The sequence below is a fragment of the Artemia sp. Qi Xiang Cuo genome, chromosome 1 (assembly GCF_049724085.1).
Source record: "Artemia sp. Qi Xiang Cuo chromosome 1, ASM4972408v1, whole genome shotgun sequence".
In the NCBI taxonomy this organism is placed as follows: domain Eukaryota; kingdom Metazoa; phylum Arthropoda; class Branchiopoda; order Anostraca; family Artemiidae; genus Artemia; species Artemia sp. Qi Xiang Cuo.
The window spans coordinates 11,868,915-11,890,564 of record NC_142794.1 but is presented as its reverse complement, the minus strand read 5'-3'; the positions used below and the strand labels follow the sequence as shown (position 1 = coordinate 11,890,564).

The 21,650-nt window shown below is 27.9% G+C and overlaps 2 protein-coding genes across 2 annotated transcripts in view; both read right to left on the bottom strand.

Annotated features, from left to right (window-relative positions):
• Positions 1-21,119, bottom strand: part of LOC148956009 (eukaryotic translation initiation factor 4 gamma 1-like) — a 35,904-nt gene extending 14,785 nt beyond the window's left edge. Inside the window, exons 1-6 of the mRNA XM_089097511.1 lie at positions 20,964-21,119; positions 18,236-18,581; positions 17,382-17,476; positions 14,304-14,552; positions 2,171-2,551; positions 995-1,093 (exon numbers count right to left, since the gene is read on the bottom strand). Coding sequence (XP_088953637.1) covers positions 995-1,093; positions 2,171-2,551; positions 14,304-14,552; positions 17,382-17,476; positions 18,236-18,581; positions 20,964-21,095 — 1,302 coding nt within the window. The 5' untranslated portion in view covers positions 21,096-21,119. The remainder of the gene's footprint in view (positions 1-994; positions 1,094-2,170; positions 2,552-14,303; positions 14,553-17,381; positions 17,477-18,235; positions 18,582-20,963) is intronic.
• The window catches only part of LOC148956008 (uncharacterized), a 488,643-nt gene that overhangs the window by 335,321 nt on the left and 131,672 nt on the right, over positions 1-21,650 (bottom strand). The window lies entirely within an intron of this gene.

Sequence of the window (21,650 nt, the reverse complement as noted above, 5' to 3'; positions counted from 1 at the left end):
CAGCTGTCTATTGTCCTACTGTCTGTTTCCAGTCTCATTAGAAACAGTAAACTGTTTGACTGCTTCATTAGACTATCGGAATTATAAATTTCTAAATTTTCGCGTTCATCGGAGTCCGGCTTCACCTTATCTTCGCCTACTGTTAGGGAGCAAGTGTTAGTGAAATGAAGGTTTTCTTCGGCAGCCAAGATACAGCAAATAAATTTTAGCTGTCAAAGGCTATATTTCCAACACTTCAGGTAGAGAGAAAAGATAATAGCTTTTAAATGTACAAAATCTGATATAGTAATACTAAAAAACCAATAAATAGATAAAATAAAGAGCTTACCGAACTAATAATCTGATTTCTGACGTATAATTAACGATTTATAGTTCTATATTAGGTTATATATATATATATATATATATATATATATATATATATATATATATATATATATATATATATATATATATATATATATATATATATATATATATATATATATATATATATATATATATATATAAATATATATATATATATAAATATATATATATATATATATATATATATATATATATATATATATATATATATATATATATATATATATATATATATATATATATATATATAGTGTGTGTGTGTGTGTGTGTGTGTGTGTGTGTGTGTGTGTGTGTGTGTGTGTGTGTGTGTGTGTGTGTGTGTGTGTGTGTGTGTGTGTGTGTGTGTGTGTGTGTGTGTGTGTGTGTGTGTGTGTGATGATGATGATGATGATGATGATGATGATGATGATGATATATATATATATATATATATATATATATATATATATATATATATATATAATCTGATTTCTGACGTATAAATTAACGATTTATAGTTCTATAATTAGGTTATTTTTTCTTTCTATATAGCTCTTGTCAGATTTGCAACTAATAGCTTTTAAATGTACAAGATCTGATATAGTAATACTAAAAAACCAATAAATAGATAAAATAAAGAGCTTACCGAACTAATAAGTTGCTCTACATTATCACTAGTTTTGGCTCCAAAAGATTCCCAAGTAAGACCGGAGGCGTGCCAAACAAGAGCTGCCGTCTCTGTATCCTGAAATTAAGGAAATACACAGTTGAAAATATGCTACGAGTCAATTGCAACAGAGAAGGAAGAGATTATCTTAGTATCAGTCCTGTTGAGCAAAACCACCATGTTCAAGTCTGGTAAGTAGTTACATCATCATTATGCATGCATTTCAGAAGCTAAATTGACCAAGTCCACTTTTTTTTCAGAGTTTTCCTTGATACAGGCATTGGGTGGATCCTAAACTCCACGGAGCCGAAAGGTCGCTTATTCCCAAAACACGAGAATTATAATCAACAATAAAAACAAATCTGTTTGCTATAAAAAAATCAATAACCGTTTTAGAGGTAGATTTGAGAAAGTCCGTCTAAAATATACCCCATTTCCATTGGTTAAAATAAACCCCGTATGTTTTCTATTGGTGAGTGGTGAAGATAGCATGATATAAGCCAATCATGTAATAAAAACCACCAAATGGGTAGGGGATTAAAATGAAAATGGGGAATAAATTTATTTTCAGAATTTTCTCCAACTGTTTTTCAATCGGTAAAACTGATCATTGAATGGTTCCGGTTACTATGGACTGGAGAATTTTTTTACTAGGATGCGTCTAACGCCACAATCATGACATTGAAATCAATGCAGTCACTCCAGCGTCATTAATATCCCATTCACAACGAGACCTCACTAGTACTGAAACTTAGCTACCGCTTAAGCTAAATCAGAAAAATGTGTGAAAAATCTGACCGACCCAGATTAATGGCAGCTTAATTTTCGTATAAGTAGAATTTCATTGTGAAAGGGACTGCCAGAGATCTCTAATGGGGGGGAGAGGACATGTACTGAGAGTCCTATCATTTGTGCTCATATTTTCTCAATGAAATAACAGATAATCAGGCTCAAATTTTGTTTTTCCTAGGATAAAAAAAAATCGCTTTTAAATTCATGTTCAGCCAAAAACTATATTGGTCAGCCTTTGTAAATAACGATTAGAGGAAGTAATTATAAGTTACTAAATGTAAACAAAAAACATTTCTTATGAACAGAATTTATGCACATCATAGGCTTGGAATTAAAACGTAACTGAGAAGCATAAGAACTTACTTTTGATTTTACTAACTCAGCTAAAACTGCAGCCGCCAAACGCCCCCTCGTCGTTATCTCTTCAGTCACTAACTGCTCCATGTCTTTAACTGCATGCAAACATTGAGCATCATGCTCCAAGGCAGGCACTAGAATTTGAGCTAAATTCTCAAAGAGCTGAGGAATATCCACAATAATGTCAATAGCTCCTTCCAAAATAGTCTTAAAACCTTCAATAAATCCTTCACGAGATATCAGTCGCTTCGACAGAAGCTCTCTGAGAAGTATCCCAAATTCAATTCTTTCTGCTGGCTTACGTTCAATAACGTTATTGAGACCATTCTCAATGAATCGCACAATTGTCTTATCGTGCATCCGCTCTTTGACACATTCAACAGCTTCCTAAAACGACAAGACAAATGTAAATACAACGAAGTCCATATTATATTGGAAAGGTGGCATTCATAAAAATCAGTCCTGTTGAGCAAGAACCACCAGCATATTGGTCTGGCAATTAGAGTAAAGTTTCATCATTTCAATGGTGATGAGGTTAGAATAAAAAAGAATATGTTTCTGGTCACCAGAGCCTGAGAGTTTACAATTTGAACTATCAGAGACGGACATCTGAACCCCTTCCCCCTAAATAAAAAAATCTACTCTTACCCTCCAGTAAATAGTTAGTCTGTTGATGAAGACCAGACAATAGATCTGAATTACAGATCTTAATTTTTGCCTAAGTAGGATGAGGAAGATGCCCCATATCCATCACATTACGGTGTACCTATTTAAAGAAAAACGATTCGGAAAATACCGCATAGGGATAATATTGCTTAGCATCTACTAACAATAAAATTGATTGTTGAGTTGACACGCCTTTAATTTAAACATCCTTTTTCCCAAACTAATTCACCTCAAAGATTCTGACCTTTTTGGTCCGTCTCAGAAATATCCAGCCTTTTTGTTGTTACTGGGAGGCAATTATGGTCAAATCATTCTATTAGGTTCATAATATGTTTGGCTTCAAGCAAAGTGCACACACATATATTGTGAAGGAATGCTAAAAGATATTGAAAGGTTTTGTTAGGAAATACGTTCAACAAAATGAATCATATCCATAATAATTTTAAATCGCAAATTCTTAAATTGTGAAGTGCTGATCAGTGAAATAGTACGTTAAATAGTAGTGGATCTTTTGTGAATAAAACTGGTCTCCTAAGAAATGTTTGAGGTGCTAAGCTGAAGAGGTGCTTTTTATGGGATAATTTACGTTGGTGATTTTTTGTTCTATGTATGCTTTGTTACTACTCGTAAATCGGAAATGGTTTTACATAAGCATGGTTTGCAATGGTTTAACATAAGTATATGAACAAAGTTGCAAGGTACATCTATAGAAAGCGTGGAGCAATAGTCTGGCATCTATTGAGTGTGGAACAATAGTCTGGCATCTATTGACAGTGTGGTGCAACAGTCTGGCATCTATTGACAGTGTGGTGCAACAGTCTGGCATCTATTGACAGTGTGGTGCAACAGTCTGGCATCTATTGACAGCGTGGTGCAACAGTCTGGCATCTACTGGCAGTGTGGTGCAACAGTCTGGCATCTATTGACAGTGTGGTGCAACAGTCTGGCATCTATTGACAGTGTGGTGCAACAGTCTGGCATCTATTGGCAGTGTGGTGCAACAGTCTGGCATCTATTGACAGTGTGGTGTAACAGTCTGGCATCTATTGACAGTGTGGTGCAACACATCTCCTGTTAATGTCATAAAAACTAGTCTGCATATTTATATTTATTTTATATAGCTTTTACTCTTTTATTTGTAGTTTTAAATGTTCCTTGTTATATTTATTTTAATGTTATATTGAATTATTATATTTGTTTTACACGACTTTTTCTTTTTTATTATTATTATTTTGTTTTTATATATTCCTTCATTAATATATTGTGTTGAATGAGGCGTTATCATTTTGTTTAATATGTAACTTTAAGAATCTAGAACCAGCCAGTTCTAAAGTATTACCCACATCTCCTCTTAGTGACTTAAAAACTAGTCTGCATATTTATATTTATTTTATATAGCTTTTACTCTTTTATTTGTAGTTTTATATGTTCCTTGTTATATTTATTTTAATGTTATATTGAATTATTATATTTGTTTTACACGACTTTTTCTTTTTTATTATTATTATTTTGTTTTTATATATTCCTTCATTAATATATTGTGTTGAATGAGGCGTTATCATTTTGTTTAATATGTAACTTTAAGAATCTAGAACCAGCCAGTTCTAAAGTATTACCCACATCTCCTCTTAGTGACTTAAAAACTAGTCTGCATATTTATATTTATTTTATATAGCTTTTACTCTTTTATTTGTAGTTTTATATGTTCCTTGTTATATTTATTTTAATGTTATATTGAATTATTATATTTGTTTTACACGACTTTTTCTTTTTTATTATTATTATTTTGTTTTTATATATTCCTTCATTAATATATTGTGTTGAATGAGGCGTTATCATTTTGTTTAATATGTAACTTTAAGAATCTAGAACCAGCCAGTTCTAAAGTATTACCCACATCTCCTCTTAGTGACTTAAAAACTAGTCTGCATATTTATATTTATTATATATAGCTTTTACTCTTTTATTTGTAGTTTTATATGTTCCTTGTTATATTTATTTTAATGTTATATTGAATTATTATATTTGTTTTACACGACTTTTTCTTTTTTATTATTATTATTTTGTTTTTATATATTCCTTCATTAATATATTGTGTTGAATGAGGCGTTATCATTTTGTTTAATATGTAACTTTAAGAATCTAGAACCAGCCAGTTCTAAAGTATTACCCACATCTCCTCTTAGTGACTTAAAAACTAGTCTGCATATTTATATTTATTATATATAGCTTTTACTCTTTTATTTGTAGTTTTATATGTTCCTTGTTATATTTATTTTAATGTTATATTGAATTATTATATTTGTTTTACACGACTTTTTCTTTTTTATTATTATTATTTTGTTTTTATATATTCCTTCATTAATATATTGTGTTGAATGAGGCGTTATCATTTTGTTTAATATGTAACTTTAAGAATCTAGAACCAGCCAGTTCTAAAGTATTACCCACATCTCCTCTTAGTGACTTAAAAACTAGTCTGCATATTTATATTTATTATATATAGCTTTTACTCTTTTATTTGTAGTTTTATATGTTCCTTGTTATATTTATTTTAATGTTATATTGAATTATTATATTTGTTTTACACGACTTTTTCTTTTTTATTATTATTATTTTGTTTTTATATATTCCTTCATTAATATATTGTGTTGAATGAGGCGTTATCATTTTGTTTAATATGTAACTTTAAGAATCTAGAACCAGCCAGTTCTAAAGTATTACCCACATCTCCTCTTAGTGACTTAAAAACTAGTCTGCATATTTATATTTATTTTATATAGCTTTTACTCTTTTATTTGTAGTTTTATATGTTCCTTGTTATATTTATTTTAATGTTATATTGAATTATTATATTTGTTTTACACGACTTTTTCTTTTTTATTATTATATATTTTGTTTTTATATATTCCTTCATTAATATATTGTGTTGAATGAGGCGTTATCATTTTGTTTAATATGTACCTTTAAGAATCTAGAACCAGCCAGTTCTAAAGTATTACCCACATCTCCTCTTAGTGACTTAAAAACTAGTCTGCATATTTATATTTATTATATATAGCTTTTACTCTTTTATTTGTAGTTTTATATGTTCCTTGTTATATTTATTTTAATGTTATATTGAATTATTATATTTGTTTTACACGACTTTTTCTTTATTATTATTATTATTTTTGTTTTTATATATTCCTTCATTAATATATTGTGTTGAATGAGGGCGTTATCATTTTGTTTAATATGTACCTTTAAGAATCTAGAACCAGCCAGTTCTAAAGTATTACCCACATCTCCTCTTAGTGACTTAAAAACTAGTCTGCATATTTATATTTATTATATATAGCTTTTACTCTTTTATTTGTAGTTTTATATGTTCCTTGTTATATTTATTTTAATGTTATATTGAATTATTATATTTGTTTTACACGACTTTTCTTTTTTATTATTATTATTTTGTTTTTATATATTCCTTCATTAATATATTGTGTTGAATGAGGCGTTATCATTTTGTTTAATATGTAACTTTAAGAATCTAGAACCAGCCAGTTCTAAAGTATTACCCACATCTCCTCTTAGTGACTTAAAAACTAGTCTGCATATTTATATTTATTTTATATAGCTTTTACTCTTTTATTTGTAGTTTTATATGTTCCTTGTTATATTTATTTTAATGTTATATTGAATTATTATATTTGTTTTACACGACTTTTTCTTTTTTATTATTATTATTTTGTTTTTATATATTCCTTCATTAATATATTGTGTTGAATGAGGCGTTATCATTTTGTTTAATATGTAACTTTAAGAATCTAGAACCAGCCAGTTCTAAAGTATTACCCACATCTCCTCTTAGTGACTTAAAAACTAGTCTGCATATTTATATTTATTATATATAGCTTTTACTCTTTTATTTGTAGTTTTATATGTTCCTTGTTATATTTATTTTAATGTTATATTGAATTATTATATTTGTTTTACACGACTTTTTCTTTTTTATTATTATTATTTTGTTTTTATATATTCCTTCATTAATATATTGTGTTGAATGAGGCGTTATCATTTTGTTTAATATGTAACTTTAAGAATCTAGAACCAGCCAGTTCTAAAGTATTACCCACATCTCCTCTTAGTGACTTAAAAACTAGTCTGCATATTTATATTTATTTTATATAGCTTTTACTCTTTTATTTGTAGTTTTATATGTTCCTTGTTATATTTATTTTAATGTTATATTGAATTATTATATTTGTTTTACACGACTTTTTCTTTTTATTATTATTATTTTGTTTTTATATATTCCTTCATTAATATATTGTGTTGAATGAGGCGTTATCATTTTGTTTAATATGTAACTTTAAGAATCTAGAACCAGCCAGTTCTAAAGTATTACCCACATCTCCTCTTAGTGACTTAAAAACTAGTCTGCATATTTATATTTATTATATATAGCTTTTACTCTTTTATTTGTAGTTTTATATGTTCCTTGTTATATTTATTTTAATGTTATATTGAATTATTATATTTGTTTTACACGACTTTTTCTTTTTTATTATTATTATTTTGTTTTTATATATTCCTTCATTAATATATTGTGTTGAATGAGGCGTTATCATTTTGTTTAATATGTAACTTTAAGAATCTAGAACCAGCCAGTTCTAAAGTATTACCCACATCTCCTCTTAGTGACTTAAAAACTAGTCTGCATATTTATATTTATTTTATATAGCTTTTACTCTTTTATTTGTAGTTTTATATGTTCCTTGTTATATTTATTTTAATGTTATATTGAATTATTATATTTGTTTTACACGACTTTTTCTTTTTTATTATTATTATTTTGTTTTTATATATTCCTTCATTAATATATTGTGTTGAATGAGGCGTTATCATTTTGTTTAATATGTAACTTTAAGAATCTAGAACCAGCCAGTTCTAAAGTATTACCCACATCTCCTCTTAGTGACTTAAAAACTAGTCTGCATATTTATATTTATTATATATAGCTTTTACTCTTTTATTTGTAGTTTTATATGTTCCTTGTTATATTTATTTTAATGTTATATTGAATTATTATATTTGTTTTACACGACTTTTTCTTTATTATTATTATTATTATTTTGTTTTTATATATTCCTTCATTAATATATTGTGTTGAATGAGGCGTTATCATTTTGTTTAATATGTACCTTTAAGAATCTAGAACCAGCCAGTTCTAAAGTATTACCCACATCTCCTCTTAGTGACTTAAAAACTAGTCTGCATATTTATATTTATTATATATAGCTTTTACTCTTTTTATTTGTAGTTTTATATGTTCCTTGTTATATTTATTTTAATGTTATATTGAATTATTATATTTGTTTTACACGACTTTTCTTTTTTATTATTATTATTTTGTTTTTATATATTCCTTCATTAATATATTGTGTTGAATGAGGCGTTATCATTTTGTTTAATATGTACCTTTAAGAATCTAGAACCAGCCAGTTCTAAAGTATTACCCACATCTCCTCTTAGTGACTTAAAAACTAGTCTGCATATTTATATTTATTATATATAGCTTTTACTCTTTTATTTGTAGTTTTATATGTTCCTTGTTATATTTATTTTAATGTTATATTGAATTATTATATTTGTTTTACACGACTTTTTCTTTTTTATTATTATTATTTTGTTTTTATATATTCCTTCATTAATATATTGTGTTGAATGAGGCGTTATCATTTTGTTTAATATGTACCTTTAAGAATCTAGAACCAGCCAGTTCTAAAGTATTACCCACATCTCCTCTTAGTGACTTAAAAACTAGTCTGCATATTTATATTTATTATATATAGCTTTTACTCTTTTATTTGTAGTTTTATATGTTCCTTGTTATATTTATTTTAATGTTATATTGAATTATTATATTTGTTTTACACGACTTTTTCTTTTTTATTATTATTATTTTGTTTTTATATATTCCTTCATTAATATATTGTGTTGAATGAGGCGTTATCATTTTGTTTAATATGTACCTTTAAGAATCTAGAACCAGCCAGTTCTAAAGTATTACCCACATCTCCTCTTAGTGACTTAAAAACTAGTCTGCATATTTATATTTATTATATATAGCTTTTACTCTTTTATTTGTAGTTTTATATGTTCCTTGTTATATTTATTTTAATGTTATATTGAATTATTATATTTGTTTTACACGACTTTTTCTTTTTTATTATTATTATTTTGTTTTTATATATTCCTTCATTAATATATTGTGTTGAATGAGGCGTTATCATTTTGTTTAATATGTACCTTTAAGAATCTAGAACCAGCCAGTTCTAAAGTATTACCCACATCTCCTCTTAGTGACTTAAAAACTAGTCTGCATATTTATATTTATTATATATAGCTTTTACTCTTTTATTTGTAGTTTTATATGTTCCTTGTTATATTTATTTTAATGTTATATTGAATTATTATATTTGTTTTACACGACTTTTCTTTATTATTATTATTATTATTTTGTTTTTATATATTCCTTCATTAATATATTGTGTTGAATGAGGCGTTATCATTTTGTTTAATATGTACCTTTAAGAATCTAGAACCAGCCAGTTCTAAGTATTACCCACATCTCCTCTTAGTGACTTAAAAACTAGTCTGCATATTTATATTTATTATATATAGCTTTTACTCTTTTATTTGTAGTTTTATATGTTCCTTGTTATATTTATTTTAATGTTATATTGAATTATTATATTTGTTTTACACGACTTTTTCTTTTTTATTATTATTATTTTGTTTTTATATATTCCTTCATTAATATATTGTGTTGAATGAGGCGTTATCATTTTGTTTAATATGTACCTTTAAGAATCTAGAACCAGCCAGTTCTAAAGTATTACCCACATCTCCTCTTAGTGACTTAAAAACTAGTCTGCATATTTATATTTATTATATATAGCTTTTACTCTTTTATTTGTAGTTTTATATGTTCCTTGTTATATTTATTTTAATGTTATATTGAATTATTATATTTGTTTTACACGACTTTTTCTTTTTTATTATTATTATTTTGTTTTTATATATTCCTTCATTAATATATTGTGTTGAATGAGGCGTTATCATTTTGTTTAATATGTACCTTTAAGAATCTAGAACCAGCCAGTTCTAAAGTATTACCCACATCTCCTCTTAGTGACTTAAAAACTAGTCTGCATATTTATATTTATTATATATAGCTTTTACTCTTTTATTTGTAGTTTTATATGTTCCTTGTTATATTTATTTTAATGTTATATTGAATTATTATATTTGTTTTACACGACTTTTTCTTTATTATTATTATTATTATTTTGTTTTTATATATTCCTTCATTAATATATTGTGTTGAATGAGGCGTTATCATTTTGTTTAATATGTACCTTTAAGAATCTAGAACCAGCCAGTTCTAAAGTATTACCCACATCTCCTCTTAGTGACTTAAAAACTAGTCTGCATATTTATATTTATTATATATAGCTTTTACTCTTTTATTTGTAGTTTTATATGTTCCTTGTTATATTTATTTTAATGTTATATTGAATTATTATATTTGTTTTACACGACTTTTTCTTTTTTATTATTATTATTTTGTTTTTATATATTCCTTCATTAATATATTGTGTTGAATGAGGCGTTATCATTTTGTTTAATATGTACCTTTAAGAATCTAGAACCAGCCAGTTCTAAGTATTACCCACATCTCCTCTTAGTGACTTAAAAACTAGTCTGCATATTTATATTTATTATATATAGCTTTTACTCTTTTATTTGTAGTTTTATATGTTCCTTGTTATATTTATTTTAATGTTATATTGAATTATTATATTTGTTTTACACGACTTTTTCTTTTTTATTATTATTATTTTGTTTTTATATATTCCTTCATTAATATATTGTGTTGAATGAGGCGTTATCATTTTGTTTAATATGTAACTTTAAGAATCTAGAACCAGCCAGTTCTAAAGTATTACCCACATCTCCTCTTAGTGACTTAAAAACTAGTCTGCATATTTATATTTATTATATATAGCTTTTACTCTTTTATTTGTAGTTTTATATGTTCCTTGTTATATTTATTTTAATGTTATATTGAATTATTATATTTGTTTTACACGACTTTTTCTTTTTTATTATTATTATTTTGTTTTTATATATTCCTTCATTAATATATTGTGTTGAATGAGGCGTTATCATTTTGTTTAATATGTACCTTTAAGAATCTAGAACCAGCCAGTTCTAAAGTATTACCCACATCTCCTCTTAGTGACTTAAAAACTAGTCTGCATATTTATATTTATTTTATATAGCTTTTACTCTTTTATTTGTAGTTTTAAATGTTCCTTGTTATATTTATTTTAATGTTATATTGAATTATTATATTTGTTTTACACGACTTTTTCTTTTTTATTATTATTATTTTGTTTTTATATATTCCTTCATTAATATATTGTGTTGAATGAGGCGTTATCATTTTGTTTAATATGTAACTTTAAGAATCTAGAACCAGCCAGTTCTAAAGTATTACCCACATCTCCTCTTAGTGACTTAAAAACTAGTCTGCATATTTATATTTATTATATATAGCTTTTACTCTTTTATTTGTAGTTTTATATGTTCCTTGTTATATTTATTTTAATGTTATATTGAATTATTATATTTGTTTTACACGACTTTTTCTTTTTTATTATTATTATTTTGTTTTTATATATTCCTTCATTAATATATTGTGTTGAATGAGGCGTTATCATTTTGTTTAATATGTACCTTTAAGAATCTAGAACCAGCCAGTTCTAAAGTATTACCCACATCTCCTCTTAGTGACTTAAAAACTAGTCTGCATATTTATATTTATTTTATATAGCTTTTACTCTTTTATTTGTAGTTTTATATGTTCCTTGTTATATTTATTTTAGTGTTATATTGAATTATTATATTTGTTTTACACGACTTTTTCTTTTTTATTATTATTATTTTGTTTTTATATATTCCTTCATTAATATATTGTGTTGAATGAGGCGTTATCATTTTGTTTAATATGTAACTTTAAGAATCTAGAGCCAGCCAGTTCTAAAGTATTACCCACATCTCCTCTTAGTGACTTAAAAACTAGTCTGCATATTTATATTTATTTTATATAGCTTTTACTCTTTTATTTGTAGTTTTATATGTTCCTTGTTATATTTATTTTAATGTTATATTGAATTATTATATTTGTTTTACACGACTTTTTCTTTTTTATTATTATTATTTTGTTTTTATATATTCCTTCATTAATATATTGTGTTGAATGAGGCGTTATCATTTTGTTTAATATGTAACTTTAAGAATCTAGAACCAGCCAGTTCTAAAGTATTACCCACATCTCCTCTTAGTGACTTAAAAACTAGTCTGCATATTTATATTTATTATATATAGCTTTTACTCTTTTATTTGTAGTTTTATATGTTCCTTGTTATATTTATTTTAATGTTATATTGAATTATTATATTTGTTTTACACGACTTTTTCTTTTTTATTATTATTATTTTGTTTTTATATATTCCTTCATTAATATATTGTGTTGAATGAGGCGTTATCATTTTGTTTAATATGTAACTTTAAGAATCTAGAACCAGCCAGTTCTAAAGTATTACCCACATCTCCTCTTAGTGACTTAAAAACTAGTCTGCATATTTATATTTATTATATATAGCTTTTACTCTTTTATTTGTAGTTTTATATGTTCCTTGTTATATTTATTTTAATGTTATATTGAATTATTATATTTGTTTTACACTGACTTTTTCTTTTTTATTATTATTATTTTGTTTTTATATATTCCTTCATTAATATATTGTGTTGAATGAGGCGTTATCATTTTGTTTAATATGTAACTTTAAGAATCTAGAACCAGCCAGTTCTAAAGTATTACCCACATCTCCTCTTAGTGACTTAAAAACTAGTCTGCATATTTATATTTATTATATATAGCTTTTACTCTTTTATTTGTAGTTTTATATGTTCCTTGTTATATTTATTTTAATGTTATATTGAATTATTATATTTGTTTTACACGACTTTTTCTTTTTTATTATTATTATTTTGTTTTTATATATTCCTTCATTAATATATTGTGTTGAATGAGGCGTTATCATTTTGTTTAATATGTACCTTTAAGAATCTAGAACCAGCCAGTTCTAAAGTATTACCCACATCTCCTCTTAGTGACTTAAAAACTAGTCTGCATATTTATATTTATTTTATATAGCTTTTACTCTTTTATTTGTAGTTTTATATGTTCCTTGTTATATTTATTTTAATGTTATATTGAATTATTATATTTGTTTTTACATGACTTTTTCTTTTTTTATTATTATTATTTTGTTTTTATATATTCCTTCATTAATATATTGTGTTGAATGAGGCGTTATCATTTTGTTTAATATGTACCTTTAAGAATCTAGAACCAGTCAGTTCTAAAGTATTACCCACATCTCCTCTTAGTGACTTAAAAACTAGTCTGCATATTTATATTTATTTTATATAGCTTTTACTCTTTTATTTGTAGTTTTAAATGTTCCTTATTAATCTTTTCTGTTTAATGGGGTGTTCTCTTTTTATTGAATATTTATACTTAAAAATCAATAACCAGGCAGCTCTAGGCTATTGTTAGCTTTTGACTCTTTTTCCAAGATGGTCCATCATGTAAGGCTATTATCTAATTCATTTACGTCTGGCTTCCACTTCATAGCACAAATCTCTCAATTTTATATGGCTAAAATGCCTCTCTCGGAATCTCATGCGGAAGGATTCTATTTTTTTGCTCAAGCCATGTCTGCTTTCCTGAATTTGTGAATCCGGTCGTGTGATGATAAGCTTGATAGAGTAGCTGGAATTTTACACGGCATCTTTTCATGGACGTGGTAAAACAAGCAAAAAATAAATCCGTACAAGAATGTAGAAATTTCTCGTAAACACATGAAATTCTGCAAAATTTTAGGTTTGGCTAAACATTGGAGGTTCCTTTTGTAATATAATACAGAAGCGAAGTAAGTAGTCTTTGACCAAGGCGTATTGAAGAAACTTGTTTTGCAATCCCAGCTAGCTACCACTTCTTGGTGAAGCAGATATACTAGTGAAGTGGAGGCCGAGAATGATACCTTTCAACTCAATTCAATAAAATGCCAAGTTCATAAATTCATTTTGTTCTAGCTTCAACCCTACACCATACATTAGAAACCATGCAAAAGTAAAGGGATGCAGATGAATAATACATTAAAAATCATAAACAATCTAAAATATGTAAGGTGTATTAGTGTATTGTAAGATATATCAATACATAAACATTACCATTTTCTTTTCGCTAAAAAGGAGGATGATATCGGCAGTGAAAAGAAGAAGTTCATATATAAAATATAGAAAAGATAAAATAATTAACGATGAAAAACAAATTTTTTCTAAATAATTTTACCTGGAGATCACCATTGCTCAAGAACTCGTTGATAATGCCGTCAGTGTTCTTCTGAATTTGGTCTTCGGTAAGATCAGGGTTGCCTTTTAATTCCAATTTAGCTGAGAAAGGTACTTGTTCAGTTGTTGGAGTTGTAGCACCCTGTCGTGACAGTGAACTTTCCCTGGAAGCCTGCTGACTTCGAGATCGTATGAAGCTACGAGTTGCTTGAACAGCCTTTTGACGTTCGGTTGGAACAGGTCCCATTGACTTTTAGGTAGAGAGAAAAGAAGATGCAACACATATATATATATATATAAACGAAATTTCAAATTGAGATATAGCTTGCTGAGCTCAAAACAATATATATATATATATATATATATATATATATATATATATATATATATATATATATATATATATATATATATATATATATATATATATATATATATATATATATATATATATATATATATATATATATATATATATATATATATTTTATATATGTATATGTGTGTGTGTCGATTGGGACATACAAGGTTCTAAACGCTAAGAAGCCAGAACAAGAGGCGATAATTGAAATTTTCATCTTGACCTGAAGAGAACTTCCTATACCGAACATAAGAATTAAATCAGTGGAGCATATGCGCCTTACCCGAGTCCAAATGGACGACCATAATAAAACAGTAAATGTCCAATATGAGAGTCCAATATGTCCAATAAATTCTTGGATTTCTTGGAAACAATTCTTGGATTCGGTTCATTAGTGAATCCAATGAGGTCTAAGACGCTAGCTTCCGCCTTTGCTTTGAAAAGAATTAGAGAATTAAATAATATGTAGTTTTATTTGAAATCGTATATAAACTTTTGTTTTAAATTGTTTTAGTTTAGTTTTACTACTGATGACGGTCACTGCATACGTGACCGAAATATCTGGCATTTTTTGTGAATTTATATACAATGTCTATTAAAAAGGATTTTATCCCTATTTTGAACTTTTATTGATTATGGTGATTAGATTATTGTTATGGCTATGGATATATTGATTATGGCTAAAAACACTACTCGAAATAATAAGTTTTGCGTGAAGCACCAATTATACTTTGTCCTAAATTTGGTTGAGTTAATTTCTGTTCTCGTTAGGATGGACCAGGCACGTACGCAGGAATCTGTTTCGGGTGGGGGGGGGGCAAATCCTTCAAACCCATTATTATAGTGTTTTAAAGGTAATTACTTGGCAAGAAAAAAAAAGACTGTCATCCTAATCCAGCAATTGAGACAAATGTGCGCTTAAACGATGTTTTAACCTTACTCAACTGTCCAACTACCTAAGACCAAACAATATAACTGCACCATAAACCAAATAGAAATTTCCAAATCCATGCAAAATCGTCATCAATAAATGTAAGTCGTTGTAAATTTACAAGCAAAAGCACCTTCAATCTAGCGAAATATTTCCAAGTAGAACCTTCCTTTAGGGCTCATCAGAAGAAATACCACCTGCCTTAACGGGTTTCGAGGCTTTAATTTCTTTACCCAGCACAGTGGAGCCTCTACCATAAGATCTATATGGTATCCCTATGTCAGGTAAAACTTGTGAAATACATGCATACTAGTAAAGCTATTAAAAATTACATACGAAATGAGTTTCATTGTTTCCTTAATAAAATCTCAGAGGTCACTGAGCAAAGACCATTCTGGAACAAATAAAGACTGGTCCAGATGTTAGTTATAAAACAAAGTCTTTTATTGGTATCCGGAACCAATTACAAATTTAAAGTTCTTCAAGCTTGTTTGAAAACAAATTACAAATTCAAAATTCCAAAAAAGGAAAGCGAAAGAGAAATTATATTAAAATATCATTCAGTATTTCTTTATAGTTTTTTGTATTTTTACCTAAAAGTTCATGATACATAAAATTAAATTTTTTAAATTGCCAACAAATTTTTTTGGCAGAACAACCTCTTAAGATCAGTTTTTGGCTGAGCTTTTCACATCTAGTTTTTAAAATCTGTGTAATTACTGCAAATTTTTGCATACCTAAATAATTGGGAATAATAAGCTGAATAAGTAATATTTGAATGCATATTACTTTCAAGGAATGGAAAATTAATTTCTTCAAAATTAAAATCATCTGTTTTATTATATATTTTAAAAACTAATTTATTATTATCTGAAATATTAATAATTAAATCTAAGAAATGGTCAGAGTGTCCCGTCCCATAGCTAGGCTTCAGAATTAACTCTTGTGGATAAATATTTTTTTGAAATCTCAATAAACACTGCACAATTTATTACTAAGAGATCGTCCAGGTATGTTTTATTATTTGAAAGGTTATATTTTACATTGCTTGGGCTATTTTTATTTATCATATATTCATATTCTAATTGACTTAAAAACAAGTCCGCTATGAATGGACTTGCATTCCCACCCATAGGAATGCCAGCAGTTTGTTTATATAAACTACCAGTAAATCTTGTAAAAGTATTAAATAGAACAGATTCCAATAAATCACATACCATATCCAAGCTATAACATCTTGAATTAATAGTACTTCTAAAGAAATTCGTCCATCGGGTTTTTTATGTGAGAAAAATCTGAAAATTATGGGAAAATGAAAAAAATCACGAGTTTTCGGGGGGGGGGCGGGCCCTGAGGCCCCCCCCCTGCGTACGTCCCTGGGATGGACTCAGTTATTAATTATAATTTCTGTTTTGTTCATTTTTCGTCTTATTTATTCATTGATAGTGATTTCTATTCATTGTAAGCTTGAATTATCATTTGACTATTTTTGCCGTCTTTGGCTGAAATATTATTTAACATTTTGTCAAACAAATTTAATAGAAGTGGTTACGGTTTAAAACTACGAGTACATTTTTGAATTATAAAAGGAAGGAACAGCTGCACGTTTAGGCATCCAAATTAGATTTATACTTACGGTCGTCGCATATAAAATGTCTACACTAGAGTCTTGTAATATTTAAAGGCACTTAAAGTCATTTAAAGGCACTCAGTTAAGAACAACCCAAGAGAGAATGTTCTTGATTCAAGACAGACAACAGCGGAGAAGAATAAAAGCAAAAACTTACCATTCTTGGGGGAGGACGGTAAGAAGACTGGTCTTGGCCAATAAGTGAATCTTTCTTATTTTGGTACTGCCATCCTTCTTCGTCGAAAGCTGACCCTTTAAATTAAAAAAAGAACAATTATTTAACATTAATGTAAGATAAAAAAAATTCAGGAGCAAATTAAGATTAAATTAATCAAATTTCATCGTTATATCTTATACCAAATTTTAATAGATTTATTCATTCTATACGTAACTAAATTTTTTATTTTATAATTTTTATATCTTTTTAAGTTATAGCAAAATTCTTTGTATTAGATTGTATTAGGTATTCTATATTAACAGACAGAAAATCTTTATATATTCTTGTTAGGTTAAAAAAAAGGAAAAAAAAGAACGGAGGTAAATTATTTTCTAACTGTTAACCGTTAAAAGTAAAAGGTTAAAAAATTGATCAATTCTTCCTGTAGAAATTTTGGCTTTATTGGCAACAGTCTTATGATTGGTTTCTTTAAAGAATTCAAAACCAGACTAGCCAATAGGCTTTTGCGATCCTTTGCGGCAAAAACCAGAAAATGTTTCCATTGCTCAATAAAAAAAAAGACAACAAACTAAAGCAACACGAGCTGAAACAAGCAAGATTGAAATTACGAGACAAAGAAGCAACAGCGTCGAAAATACAGTTATAAAATATCCCAAAGATTTCTCATATTTGAAGAAAATTCCATGAGCAATAAGTCCCCCCCCCCATCAAGCCAGCTCTGACTTACGAGTCAGAGCTGAGGCAGTATTCAATTTTCAATTTTTTGAGGCAGTATTCTACATCTTGAAGCTCGAATTTGGAACCTGAACTAAAACACAATTTCGGAGACTTACTAGATTTTTTTATTTCATCACCCCATCCGCGATCTCGTCTTTGCGACGGATATCCCATCTGAGGCTGTTTGATAATATCTTCTTGCAAAGATAATGCTTTTTCGAGCCTTTCTTTTTCCAGTTCACCACGAATTTCATCAATTGTCTTCGGTTTTTCTCCTTCTCTACGTGGCACCCACCAATTTTGCTTCAAGTCAAGAAGGTCCATTAACATAAATCGAATTCGAGATGACAAATCTTCGTTCTGGCTCAATTTCCTCATTTCATCGAGATATACATCGAGCTTCGTCAGCTGTATCTGCAACTGCTTTCCAGAACTTTTAGCTTCAGCAACTGCCCTTTGGTACTAAATATAAAATAAATCTTTATTATTACTCTTTGTTGATTACTTTACAGATGCATAAACATACGGGGCAAAACATATCCCCCATTATTTTTAAAGTGATGTACCGCTGCTCCCTTGTACTTTGAGGTCTAATTCGAGACCTAATTATTGGGTTAGGATGTTTGTATAGGGAACGGCGCAGAAGGCTGAGACTTAAATTTTGTCTGTGTTTTTTTTGTGTCTGTTTTTGAGTATATGGACACTATCTTTTATATACAGGTATCTATTTACGTATTATTCAGCTTCAAAGGGAAATTTTTACCAATATTATCTTATTTATATCCTCCAAAAAGAGTTTTTTTTTCTTCAAAAATTTATATCCTTCAAAAAGAATCGTTTTCAAAAAAGTCCGATACCTCACTTTTTTCTCCTGTAAAACTACTGGACATACATCCATTGGTTCTTTGGTCGACCATAATGATAACTTATGCTATGAAAACCCTGCCTTCATTGGCACTTGGAATGATTAACCTATGAAATTACTAAAATAAAGGAAAATGAAATTAATATCCTTCAAACAGACTGCATTGCATACGCGTGACTTTTTCTTTATTTAATTATTCTAAAAAAGGATAAATGATAAATATCCTCCAGAGCTATTTCTGGTGTCTAGGCTCTTGAATCGACATTCCAATCGCTAATTATTTCGCTCTTTTAACCTGTAAATCCGCCCCTCCGCTTATAATTAAAACGATGAGTCATAAAACAGAAAAAAAAAATGCTTCAATTGTATTCACTATTTCTATTTCGTTGAAAATCTTGGATCCTAAGAGTGAAAAAATTGACCCAAGTTTCTCTCTTTCTATGCACAGACTTTTAGTCAAAACAAAACATAGACCATATTTCGGTGTTTAATCCCCTTTTCTCATTATTTTATGTATTTTGCTCAAAACAACCTGTTTTTCAGAAAAGCTGGAAATATAAAAGAACAAATATATATAACATAAAAAAGCTCATTCACATTTTTGTCCTATTTTTGAAAATGAAACCATATCAGAATTAAGTGACAGTGCAACATCAGAAAAGTAAGAGTAGAAAAAAGCCGCTAGAATGAAAGGAATTTAGGCATTAGCCTACATCGAAATATTTAAATGTGATCATTTTATAAAATAAAAAAGCCATATTCTTTAATCACTGTGAACCACAGCAATATGAAACGTAACAAAGTTAGAAATCACAAAAAACCAAAAGAAAAGAAATAGAAGAGAAAACTCTATAAAACAGAAATAAAGATGCGTGGAAATAAGTCTTTCAGAATTTAGAGTGTATTATTTATAAGTCCTAATATCCATAACGCTTTCAGACAAATTAAATAAAAAAAAACAAGTTTTTTTAACTGAATGTAAGGAACGACGTTAAAACTTAAAACGAACAGAAATTATTCCGTATATGAAGGGGGCTGTCCCCTTCTCAACACCTCGCTCTTTACGCTAAAGTTTTTTTATTGTTTAAAAAAATAGAGATTTGAGAAAGTCAAACTCATTCAACGAAAAGTTAAAATTACCTTTGTTGTATTCACCTAGTCTACTTAGTACAAAAAGGGCAGAACAGAGAGGAGAAAATTAGAAGGCTAGAAAACTGAACAGAAAATAGAAAGTTAAATCCTAACTACTTAGTTATAAAAAAGGCAGAAAGAAAGGTAAAAATTGAAAGGTAAAAAAGGAAAAAAGATTAGAATACGCTGAAACGAGGAAATTGGAACTGGTCACCTTTAGGCAGGAAAGTGCTACTTAAATAAATACATTAGTAACTTATTACAAATTGTACTAAATATAATAGGCTTTTTAGGAAAAAAAATTAATACCTTTTAAACTATTTATTAATCTTAAAAATTGAATTTTGTTAAATAAATAAGTTTAGTTAAATAAATAAGTTTTATTAAATAAATATCTTCTAGTCTTTCCGAACTAGGGGAATTGCTATGAAACACAAAACATTTTCTTATTATACTTGACTTAAAAAAATTAAAAAATTGTGAATAAATTTCTGTAATGTTCCATCAATTTTTTTAGGGAATCCTTTTGGAAAGACTACTTAATTGCTTGAGCGAATTTTTAAATTCATCATATATCTTCTCATTTTCCTAGGATTTAAGTTTAATAGAATTGATGCTTATTTCTTCATTCTTATCAGAATAAAGTCTCAAATTAAAAACAGAGAAAGTGCAAGTTTAGCAATGCCTTTACTGGTAAAAGTTGGTTTCTTTGCAAAACAAAGCCATTACATCTTTTGCCTTCTCTACTTGAGGGAATAACTCGGCCCAGTGCATTTGCACGCTTAGAAGTAAAAACAAATAGATTTAATAAATGAGTCATCTCCCAGTATAAACATGGTGAATCTCACTTTGGCATCATATTCTTCTTCATATGGTTTACCAATTGTGGAAATCAATTTGCAAAGACATTCCAGCTGCTCCTCATCGCGAGATTTAAGCAGTTTCGATATACAAAAATTCATGATTTTAATTGTCAGCATCCGCAATTTGAATAATTCACCCGAATAAATCTGGAAAAAAATTCTTAAATCAGGAACTAAATAGCTACCACAAAGTCTACCCTGTTTTTTTTTTTTTTTCAAAGAACAGCTGACTAAAAAAGAAGAAGAAGGAAAGCAAGTCTTAATTAAGGAAAGGACATTTTCTTTCATTTTGATTTCCTGACTAAGCAAACAAGCGGAAAAGAAACGCTAAAAGATACTTAAAAAACGATTAAGAACTTAAAATTTCTTAAAATGATTAAGGAAACAAAAACAAAACCTTCAGAAAAAAAAATATATAAATAAGGAAGAAATCCAAGAAGGGTGATTATCAGAAAAGACAAAGCAGATATTTTGGCAAAAAACTCCCCACCAGGAAGTCCTCATCGCTTTAAGCAAAAGGAAGAAAATAAAATATAAATGCAAAAAAAGGGAAACAATCTTGAAGGCTAGTTTTTGTTATTTTCTTATCCGCCCCATCCTCGCCTATTCCCCTCCCACAAAAATCATGGAAAGGAAACTTTTCCTTTTGATTTCCTGATTAAGGAAATAAAA